Source organism: Pteropus alecto, unplaced genomic scaffold (genome assembly GCF_000325575.1).
Source record: "Pteropus alecto unplaced genomic scaffold, ASM32557v1 scaffold146, whole genome shotgun sequence".
Taxonomy (NCBI): domain Eukaryota; kingdom Metazoa; phylum Chordata; class Mammalia; order Chiroptera; family Pteropodidae; genus Pteropus; species Pteropus alecto.
Window position 1 is genome coordinate 19696817 of NW_006442107.1, and position 12005 is coordinate 19708821.

The 12005-nt window shown below is 40.3% G+C and overlaps 1 protein-coding gene and 1 long non-coding RNA gene across 2 annotated transcripts in view; one reads left to right on the top strand and one right to left on the bottom strand.

Annotated features, from left to right (window-relative positions):
- Positions 1-719: 719 nt before the first annotated feature.
- LOC112469251 lies at positions 720-11194 on the bottom strand. Its single transcript, XR_003042578.1, has 4 exons — positions 8739-11194; positions 8525-8632; positions 6557-6639; positions 720-1375 (listed from the first exon to the last, which is right to left on the bottom strand). It is a non-coding gene; the product is annotated as an uncharacterized LOC112469251 (long non-coding RNA).
- CDH2 (cadherin 2) overlaps positions 11159-12005 on the top strand; it is a 194784-nt gene continuing 193937 nt past the window's right edge. Inside the window, exon 1 of the mRNA XM_015595693.2 lies at positions 11159-12001. Coding sequence (XP_015451179.1) covers positions 11942-12001 — 60 coding nt within the window. The 5' untranslated portion in view covers positions 11159-11941. The remainder of the gene's footprint in view (positions 12002-12005) is intronic.

Sequence of the window (12005 nt, forward strand, 5' to 3'; positions counted from 1 at the left end):
TACAAATAATTAGACTAAAAGCCTTTCCTCAAAACAGTGCCCCAGCGACAATGGAAACCTCATCTACCAAGCATTCCTGGTAGCTTTACTTGTCCTTAGTCTTTGTTCCATGCATGTTCATATTTGTGCCAAACATTTGTCAAGTAGCCCATGTGGGTCTGTTATGGCAAATAAAAAAGCAATAATGGCAGAAACATAATGGATAGTTAACATTTTGAATGGTGTCCATAATAAACAGCTATGAAAGTGCCTTATGAAAGTAGACTCTACCCAGGAGAAACATTCCAGATACATATATAACCTTCTATTTTACAAAATTAGATATAACCTTGGGAAAACTTCCTGAAGACCACTGCCTTATACCAATTATCATCAATTATGTCTCTGTGAAGGCAAAGTATATGAGAAGTTGTTCCTTCTCCAACATGTGTTTTCCTTTTAACCTGATGTGTTTGTCTGTAAGCCTATTGGTGTTCCATGATAGATGCCACAGAAACTTTTGTTTTTTGGACTAATTGGATGACTTCAGTTTTTAGAGCTGTCAGCTTGACAATTTTTACAAGTTTTAAATTCCAGCGAAGTAAAATTTCTAAAATTAAAGATAAGTTCTACAAAACATAAAAACTAGATGGTAAGTAGCTTTAAAGATGTGAAGAGTTTGTTCTAAACTGTGAGCACCTCCTAATGACTGGTTCAAAAAACAGGTCATACCACACCCCTTTTAGGATTAGGCATTTAATCAAAGCATAGAAAAATTCAACATGTGGGTAACTGAGTGTTTTTTTGTTCTTTCCTCTCCAATTATTCCCTCCCTACTTTCTTTTTCTTGCTTGTTTTTAAGGTATTGTAAACTGACTCAGAATAAATACAGATTTTTAAATACAGCATCAGTCAGAAAGCTAAGAAACTATTCACCTATGAGTTTTGGAGAAACGCTTAGTGAAGAAGATTGTGGTCAAAGGCAAATATATTTAAGCGAAAATAGAAGCTGGGAAGATGGTAAATAAGGATGTAAATGTTTTTATGTTCAAAATTTTGCATAAAGATTTAAGAATTTGACTTCTGGAAAAAATACTAATTATGATATTGGTTGTTTAACATAAATGCAACATTTTGGAGGACCATACTTGTTTTGTACTCTTAGAGCTGGGGTCCCCAACCCCCAGGCAGGCAGCGGCCTGTTAGGAACTGGGCCACGCAGCAGGAGGTGAGTGGCAGGCAAGTAAGTGAAGCTTCATCTGTATTTGCAGCCGCTCCCCAGCGCTAGCATCACCACCTCAGCTCTACTTCAGATCATCTCAGCTCTACCTCAGATCATCAGGCATCTCATAGGAGCACTGGTCCATGGTGACCAAAAAGGTTGTGGATTTCTGTCCTAGAGAATGAAGATTTTTTAAATACAAACTTTTTTTAAAAAGCAATAATTTTGGAAAACTGAAAATAGCAAATACATTTTTTACTTTCACTTTGATAATAATACAATTTTGCTATATTGATTATGGGAGATATTATCCAGAACCTGAACTGAAGAATTTATAGAGGAATGCAAAGGGATTTCTTAAAGGTGTACCGCATGCAAGCAACTGGATTAATTTTGTGATTCTTAAAAACAAACCAAAATATCAAGAAAAAAAAAACATGTTCTACAGGGGGACATCTTAAAGATTTTAGCCAGGGTCTTGGATTATCCTTTCTAGGCTCTGCTGACCAAACTGAAGACTTTCCTGCTTATTCATATCTAAGGCATCTGCTTTCCTTAAGGCAGGAGCTATATGAGCTCATCATCTGTTCATCGCTAGCTTTTGCCAGACACATTCAATATAAAAATCTCATTGAATCCTTTAAGGGCCCTGCTCCAGCTCATCATCATTCTCTGTCCCACTAGCCTGTCAGTTGCCCCATTGTTTCTTTTCCCATAAACTCTACAGTCTGTACAGAGCTGATTTAAAAGTCTGCCTGTCGTCCGTAGAGCTACGGGTAAATGGAAAAAATTGGGGGCATTGGTCTTGTATTTTGTTCTCACTCTCAGATAAATCTCCAATTTGGACACAATCTTTTAAAAAGTCACCATCTTTTAAGAGTATTTCCTTTATAATTAAAAAGAGGTGTTTTGTTTTCTACCTGCATGTTAGTAAATGTGTTGTTACTAGCAAGTAGTAACCTACTCGATTTTACTGAAAGGTAAGCTAGATATTCTAAGCAGAGAGATACATTTCTTGGAACTGATTCTTTTGGTGAAAGAGCGAATGATGTCTATGCATCTATTAAATGGATAGTAATATCTCTTTTTAACTCCAAGCTTGATATCATCACGTGTATAAAATCTCTATAAATTCTTATAAGGTGAAGTGATGACACATTGTTGAATAACAAGATGATGAAATTCAACCTCGTAAGACTTCAAATGAATGATAGAAGACTTATACTAAGTGAAAATGAAGAGGAATTAAAGATTCAATCAGCGATTTTTCAACAGCAGGACTGTTAGTGGGTAAGGTATTAATGAACTCTCCCACCAAGAACTTGTCACAATATTTGGGGCAAAGGACAGTGAAGTCACCTATTGGTTCACATACATTAATAGGGTACATTGCCCCCAATGATAGCTGTCTTTTTCTAAGACATTTTAGCACTCACAAACAGTACAACATCAGAAAAAAGATGGTGACAATAATTACGCTAAATGTCGTTGTTACTGAGGTGTTTCAATCTCATCTACTCCAAATTTCAGGTTTATATTACCAATATTGTAAATTTTATTTCATTATTATTTACTGGAAATATGAATCTATCCATATTATACGAATAAGTACTTCATTCTGGATTGTTTCAGCTAGTGTGAATACAAATGAACACAGGGTGAATACATCTCCATGGTTTGTTTCAACATAATGTGGTAAAACTTTCAAAATGGTTTTTTATAACTCTTATTATATTATGTTGAGGACAGAGCATTTAGATTCCTTTTTTTTTTAAGTTGAAAACTCTAGGGCCTAAACAATGATTTGGGACTAGATAACCCGTGGAGGGGACACTGTTTCTCATAGAACACGGAGAAGCGGGGCAGGGGGCTTTCATTAACTTCAGGAAGGAATGAGTTACAATGGAAATCCTAAACTGCCCCCAGGGGCACGGGTCTGAGTTGAGACAATGTGCATCTAACCCTTGGGAAGGGGTAGATGACCCACTCTGATAGGGAAAAACTATCAGTAGTCATCCAGCCTCCAAAAAATCACCTAGGGCTCTTTCTTTCTTTTGTCAAGGAAAAAGTCACGATTAAATCTGGATAGAGATATGTAAGGTTAAGGCACCCACAGAGTGCAGTGTTCTTTGTAAACTTCTATAGTACAGAAACCAGTCCCAGGAGGCATCAAGTATAAGACAGGGAGTAACAACCCGTTTCATGCCAGTGTGAGAGGACAGTGGGTTAGAAGACATTCTGAGAAGAAGGTTCTTGAAGAAAGTCTTAGTGACAGGCTCTGAACTCACTTGGCCTAAACAAAGCTGAGGCTAGATAGGACGGTTTATTGAAAACTGGGAGGATTAAGTGAGATTCTAAAATGCATACTAAATAACTCTGCAAGAAAAGCAGCAGACAGTAAACCAACATGATGTCAGGAGAGGAAGAAAACTTTAAACAATATATAAAGAGAGAAAAGAAGCTCTCACATCCACGAAACACAAGAACATGTTTCTATGGAAGAAACCATCAGAGAACAACCAAAAGCTCTTGGAAATCAAAAATATGACCAAATTTTCAACAGAAAGGCTAGAAGATAAAGCTAAAGAAATCTCCCAGAAAATTTATTTAAGAGAAAGAAAGGAGGTGGGAGAATGACAGAGATAAGAAAATAATAATCTGTGAAGTTCTATACCCCCCAAAAATCCCAAGTTCTAGAAAATAAGAAAAAATAAAATAAAGATGTCAACATGCATCTTCTTCAGCTAAAGCTTAGACATCTCATTAACATATCACTAGTGCTTGTTTTTGACTAAAAAAGAGGCTATGAACTACAAAGAGTCATTTTACATTATTTCCACCTTCACAAAAATAAGAGGGTGATTTTAAAAGTGTAACAGGTTTTTAATATTTGTTGACGTAACAATTTGAGAACTGAGAACAGCAGCACACAACCCCACCAGCAAGCATCTCAGAGTAAAACTTTCTGTCAGAGATGACTTGCACTTCTTAAGAGATGTGCACATATATCTGGGAGAGGACAGACTGAGCTGCCCTGTAGGGACTCTTAATTATCAGTTGCCCTGTTGTGTGGATCTTCCTATCTGTTCTGGATGCTGAAAGGCTGTACTGATGCTCTTGTCCAAATTCCATGTCTCCCTTTTTTATTCCTGGCATGACTCACTCCTAAAACTGAACAAGTATTTATTGAGCAATTGCTAAGATTATGGCCTTGCCCCTATCTTGTAGTTTGGTCATAGTCTGCATTCTGTGTACATCGTTAGCCCCTTCTCTCATTAGAGAGAACAAACCTCAGGTGCTTTAGTCTTTCCCTTCTTCTGATGTCTAGTTGTATTCATTTGTCCCTCCTCTGCTTGTCCCTTCCCTCACTGTCTTGATGAGCAGACACTTTAAAGTACTCTTACCTCACCTGGAGACATTGTATGTCCTAGTGAGCATCAAAGAGTTTGAAATTTCATATGGCTTGGATAAATTAGTTTTTGAATGCAAATACATGTTTATTATTGGCTGTCATAACAACTTTAGAAGTGAGAACATTCCCATCTTCTGCAAATATGTTTTTAAAAAATCTTTCTCAAGGATGACTCAAAATAATAGACCACCCAGAAAGATAATGCTTATTTGTGATAATCACTCAGCTCCTTTGAGCTATGTAAAGAATAGATCACAGTGACATACATTATAAATTTTGTAATAAATGGAATTATTGTTGATTTTTTTACATTCACTGTTTAAAAAGAAAACTCAGACTGTATCTTCCCAGATAGTACTGCAATATAAGGAATCATATATGAATGATTATGGTACTTACAGTGATTATTGAACTGAATAGCATTTTATGAAATGTCCATGCATAAACATGTGTTACCTTTGTCAGGGAAAGATAAATATGTTATTTTCAAATTTTGTGGATAACTAAAAAAAAGGACAAAGATTTAATAAGCACTTGGTGGTTTTTAGGTTGTGCCATATCATTAAAATATGACTCAACTTTAGGAACCAAATAATCATTCCTCTTCTGATCCAGACAGCCTTAAAGAATTCCACGTATTTATCTAGAATTTCCCTTGAAGGAACTAAATAGGCTTTACCAACATTCTTTTCTTAGTCATCTCAGTATTTCTGTGAGAAAAGTGGAATTATTTCTATTCTACAGATGAGAAAACATGTAAAAATTAAGTGATGTATTTAAGATTATTCAGCCAGCCATAGACCTGGGAAGAGAATGCTGGTGTCCTGAGCCTAAGAAATTCTCTACCAACTGCCTCAATATTCACTGGACGAAAGGGCACAGCTAGTATAAGTTCAGATACTAAATACGTTTTACTATCCTCTAAACACTGACAGCTGTATTTCAATACTTTCCAGAAGGCAGATATTTGCTTTTAAAAGGCCACAGGGGCAAAAGTTTGGCACAACTAAATGTTACCAAATTCTTCAGTATAATTTTTTTTTTCCTGAAGATACATTTGTCTTGAGAAATAGGCCTTCTGACTTTTAAGTAATCCAAAGTGCTGCTGCTACTCCATAAATACCTGTGCTTCTGGTGCAGAAAGTAGATTTCTTAAATATCATGAAAATATTATTTTTTCACATACAGATGATCTTTGAGCAGATTCATGAAATCAACTATGAAAACTAGACTTGGGGAACACAGACAAAAAAATGGTTCAAGAAACGACAAGGGCCAGGTTCACAGGAGACAAGTTCTAAGTAAAATGAGCTTTAGTCCTGGTCTTACTATTATCAACTTATGAGATAACTCAAAAAAAGAGCAATATGCTAATAGTGACAATATTTTTCCTATACTTTTATATTCTTACATTTTTTTTGTTGCATCTTATATAGCCACCAAATTTTTATTACTTTTTTAGCCTGTCGATTATTGACTCAGCTATTTTTACATTAGTAATTTTGTATTGGTCTGTAAAATTTGAGCCTCCCAAATAAAACTCTGATTAAAAGCCTTGATTTTATTTATTTATTATTATTATATTTTAATACCTATAGCACCTGGTATTCCTAGGTGGTCTCCCATTCAAGTATTAACCAGGCCCAACCCTGCTTAGCTTCTGAGATCAGACCAGATCGAGCACATTCATGGCCGTAGACAATTTTTTATTTTTTAATTGCAGACGAACTGGAGGAGATGAGAAAAGCCTTCACTAAGATTCTTGGGTAACTGATCCAAATCTTCAGTGAAAATAAGCATATTTAATAAAGATATAAATAAAATGCTAAGTCCCTACTATGCTCCACTGTGTTCATATCAGGCTTTCTTAAGAAATACTGGTATATTTTTTCTACATTTTGAAGATACAAAAAAAAGAGCGTTAGAAATATTTAGAAACTCACCCTTGACTCTTACTTGACCATATGTACTTTGAGTTACTCCCTTGGTTATATTTTCCATGAAAACATTGTTTGATTTTCAAGTGCTAAAAAAGAAAGAAAAAAGGTAAATAATATTTCCAAATAAAGTATATTTTAAAAAAATAATAAAAGCCAGGTTTTTCTTTTAGTATTGGAACAAATCATGGCTTCTCTGGGTGAGTTCCAGATGAATGGCTGGCTTGTGCTTTACAGCCAGGTTGTACCAAAGATAAGGATTTTGAAATGCTGGAATCATACTAAATATGGTGAGATGATGACACTGAGAAAGGTACATGAGCACGGAGACCAGCAGAAAGAAGAGCAGTTATGTCTCCAATCTTACACATCTAGTAATCCCCCCTTATCTGTGGTTTCACTTTCTACAGTTTCAGTTACTCGTGGTCAACCATAGTCCAAAAATATTAGAGGAAATTCCAGAAATTAACAATTTATAAGTTTTAAATTGTGACCCGTTCTGAGTAGCGCAATGAAATCTTAAGCCGTCTAGCTTTATACTGCCTGGGATGTGACTCATTCCTTTGTCAAGTGTATCCATGCTGTATATGCTCCCTACCAATTAGTCACCTAATAGCCAGATGGGTTATCAGACTGGTTATCAGAGAGAGAGAGAGAGGAGAAAAAGTTCACACTCACATAACTTTTATTACAGTATAGTTATAAGTATCCTATTTTATAATTAGTTATTGCTGTTACTCTCTTGCTGTGCCTAATTTATAAACTGAACTTTATCACGGGTATGCATGTATAGGAAAAAACAATATACATAGAGTTCGGTACTGTTGAAGATTTCAGGCATCCACTGGGGGTCTTGGAACGTGTCCACGACAGATAATGGGGGGACTACTGTACTTTGAAGAACAAAATGCCTGAAACAGTGGAAAAATCCTCAGTGTCACTGAATTTTCTTTTTCTTTCTCCTAAACCTCCCTCTCATTCCATATATAGTTGACCCTTGAACAACTCTGGGGTAAGAGGCACCAGCTTCCGTGTAGTCAAAAATCCATGTATAACTTTAGACTTTATAGTTGGCCTTGACTCTACAGTTGGCCTTTGGTATCTGAGATTCAATCAACCACAGATCCAATACAGTATTTTTGATCTGGTAGGGAATCCAAGATTGAGAAATTGCTGTTTGGAACGTGAAAATACTATTTCCTATTTGCATTTGGTTGAATTCACAGATATAAAAACCTTGGACACAAAGGACTACTTTTTGAAAAATATCCATGTATAAATGGACCTGGGCAGTTCAAACTTGTGTTGTTCAAGTGTCAACTGTAGTTGAACTTTCTAAAGTTAACATGGACTTCCTAGAATCACGTAAAGAGACAAGGTCAGAGTCTAGGTAGAGAGCCTGTGTCCCATCGAGGGTCCCTACTTATCAGCTGATACCCTTGTGCACCTTGTTAAGCCTGTGTTCCTGTAAAATGAGGGGAGTCTCATAGACTGTGTTTAAGTTTCATTTAGAAAATTTCATAACTCTGTAAAACGTGTATTACCCAGGGACTATCAGCTTTAATGAACTAATGCTGATTGGGGAGAAACTTGCTAAATGAAGAATACTTCCTAAGGGAGAAGGGACAATCCTAGCTTGTCCTAGAGGTTAGGAAAGAAGGAGGACATATGGAAGAGAGTCTTCATTCAATATTTGGAAAGAACTCTTAGCTGGGTGTCAGAAGTAGAGACAAGTGTGGTTCCTGCTTTGAAAGGACATGCGTGTGCATGTGTGTGTGTGTGTGTGTGCACGTGTAGGGGTGCTGCTACAGATAGACTACTACTCTATGGCATTTGTTTCCAAAGTGAGGACCCTTTTATACAGATGATGTAGTTGTACATTTAGCACCTCCTGTTGAAAAGACACACCAGAACAAAGTATTATGATTTACTTTGAAATGAATGTGTGAAATGAATCATGATAGCATCACATACCTATGAAAACTGGCTATATGTGCAGGAGACATCATTTATTCAATCTTTCCACAATGCTTGGTGCACATATTCATTTGTACACCTCTTGTAGTAAATCAGCAGCAGCCCCTGGGTCAGAAATAAGGGATTAGGCTGATTTTAGGTATATGAGCTCAGTCTTAGTTTTTGTTATTATTATTTTTCTTGTCTTCTCCTCTCTTCCTCCACCACCTACCTATTGTTTCTCTTGGTCACTGCCAAGTCCCCAACAGCCCTGTACTTCTGCAGGCTAATGGAAAGTTAGTCTTCAGATTGGCACTGCTTTGAGTAGAGGCTGAAAATCTGAGTTTGCTCCCCTTTTGCCTGGAGAAATGAATGGCCCCATTAGATTATCAAGTGTGGTGCAATGGAAGTAAAGTTGTGTTAGGTGCCAAAGTCAACACTAAATCTACTTTTATTAACATCAAATGAATGCACAGTCTCCAATAACATGATTTTAGACTAGGCTACTCCTTCCTCTGATAAAGGGTTGATTAGCAAAATTTAGCTGACCATATGATCAGGTTAAACCCAGGCAAGATTCCAAAGCAATTTACACCCACTGAAGAGTGAGAGGCATGTAAGCTAGACCAAAAAAAAAAAGCAAGTGCTTACCTGTATGATCAAAAATTATTGGAATCAGAGAATTAGTTGAATAACAAGCATTCTAAAGCAGATTTTGAAGTTATAATAAGAGTTTATTTTATTAGGGGAATGATGTTTAAATGTTTAATCACAATGGCAATGAACATCAATAACTAATGCTGGGAGTGCTGAGGATGGTAAGGCCGCAGGTCCAGGATCACAATTTAATTCGTAAGCATGGAGATAGGATCTATAAATCCCACTTTGGAGTACAACAAACTATATCCCCATATTGCTACTGAATGTTTTACTATTATGCATGACTCCTTGAAAATGGAACTTATATTCTATTGCAAGGAGAAGATTTATACCGATTAGCAATAGTGTGACAATAATATCCAGGAAAGAAGAGAAAAAAGAAAAAAAAAAAGCCGAGCCTTTGGTCTTTAAATTAACATGACCTTCCTTATTCTTTCGAGAAAAAAGCCAGGAAATATTTTTGAGTTTCATTAAGATATGGCCTACAATATTGTTTTAATTAAAATTGAATAAGTGTCCCTATAAATATTACATTTTAAAAAGCCTAACTAGAAATAGTACATTATTAAAAGTCGCATCACTTATGTCAAAGAAATTAGTGCTTGATTTTTAGAGATTCAGCAAGTTCTTAAATGACCCTGAAACTTAGATTCGAATAATGTTAATACTTCAGTTACCCAAAGCGGAAAGGTCATATTCACTAATTGAAAGGGAGTTTGATAACCTCCAAAGTGTTGAAACGCTTAGATAAAACCGATATTTTTATTTACCTGTAAAACCTGAGAAAAGAAAAGTTCTGGAAAAAATTACCTTGCTAAAATCAATTGCTCTTCACCCCTCCCTCCATTCCACAAATGCTTGTAACCCAAACTTGTAAAGTCTCTCACTTTTTGTTCCACTCCAAGTTCATGTCTTAAAAGAAGGAATTAAAATCCTTTACTTGGTGCGAACTCTGCATCAGTTATTTTATCTTTTTAGATAATCCTATTTTCACGCCCAGTTCTGGCTTTTAGGTTGCTTCCTGCCTCCTTTTTCTTTTCTTTTTTCACTGTTGTTGTTACTGTTGTGGGGGTGGGGGTAGGGGTGTCCGGTGGAGGTCAAGTCCCTGAAATCGTTTCCTAAAAAATGTGAACTGTACCACTAATGAGTAGAAATATAAAACGGAGACTTCAAATAAAATAACAGGCACTCTCAAACTCCCAGAGGGAACAAAAGAAAACAAAACAAGAACACAAACTTGGGCTGTTCCGGTACATCCGCAAAGATGAGAGAGGAACCAGCACCGGAGAGGAGCCGCGGCCTCCGTCCTGCCGGCCCGCAGGTGGCTGGAGGCAAGCGCCTCAGACAACAATGGACAGGATAGGCTTTGCCTGCGTCGCTAGTTTGCTGTGTCTGCCCTGGCCTAGAAAAATAATCTATCTCGAAAGAGCGACAAAACACAAAAGTGTGCGTTCGGCTACCAAGGAGGCATGCCTCCCGATTCCTAATCTCCGAATCCCCATCGTGGTCCAAAGAGAAACCTGCCACCAATCAAGTTCATGCGCAAGTTATTTTATTTCCCGCAGCCCCTCCACCTGCCCGAGCGGAGCTCTGCGAACCCTTGGTTTCCCTCCGGCGACCCCCCGTGGGCTGCAGCAAAAAACGGGGCGCTTAGGCAGGGCGGGGGCGGGCGGCTGCCGTGGATCCGGCCGGTTACCACTGCAGCTTAGTCGCCTCCGATTGGCCACCACGCGGGCGGGGAGGCACAGTGAAGGAGAGAGGCGGGGGCGAGGGCGGGCGGCGGCAGCAGCGGGAGGGGATAGGAGAGGGGAGCGGGCCGCGCAGCCGGGCAGCGCGTGCGGCGAGCGCGGGGAGAGCGGCGGGGGCAGTGGCAGTGGCTCGCCCTGGTCGCGCTCGCAGAGGCCGAGTGGGGTGCGCAGGCGGTGGCAGCGCGAGGTGGGGCGGCGCGCGCAGTGAGCAGCGCGGGGCGAGAACCGGCGGGCGGGTGCGGGCGCGCAGGCAGCAGGTTTAGCCGCGGCAGCAGCTTCGCGGGACAGAACCGCGGCGGTAGCGGCCACCCCGACCCCTGGCTTCACCTCCGCGCGGCCGAGGCCAGAGAACAGTCTCCAACTCGCCCGGGGACCGGAAAGGGGAGCAAAGAAGCTGCCCTCAGCCCCCACACAGCAGAGACGCCGGGCGGCAGGACTGCTGTCCTTTGTGGGCGCAGCGCGCAAGACACGGAGCGCCCTCCCCGCGGCGCTCTCCCTGGCGTCTTCGTCGTGGCGAGCGGCCCTGGAGAGGGGACCCAGAGGAAGCAAAACCTCGAGCCCGAAACCTCGCGTTGCGAAGCTCCAGTGGAGCACCAGCCGCTGCACTTCCACCTTCGCATCCTACACGGGCCAAGATCCCCGCTGCCGCCTGCATTTCTCCCGGCTTCTGCTGAGCTTTGGGCCAGAGCAGAACCTCCTGCGCTGCCACCGCGGCCGCCTACACATACGCACACACACACACGCGCGCGCACACACACACGCACGCACGCCTTCTCCCCCGCCTCCTCCCCGGCCCCTTGATCTCTTGGTCTGTTTTATTACTCCTGGTGCGACTCCGCAGACTCAGCGTCCCGCTATTTGTCATCAGCTCTCTCTCCATTGGCGGGGAGAGGAGAGTAGCGGAGAAGGGGGTGGGGTGGGGAGGGGAAGGGGGTTGAAACTGCCTGGGGCCGTCTCTCCGCGCCGCTGTTGGTGCTGCCGCTGCTGCCGCCGCCTCCGGCTCCTCGCTCGGCCCCTCTCCGCCTCCATGTGCCGGATAGTGGGAGCGCCGCGGACCCTGCTGCCGCTGCTGGCGGCTCTGCTTCAGGTAC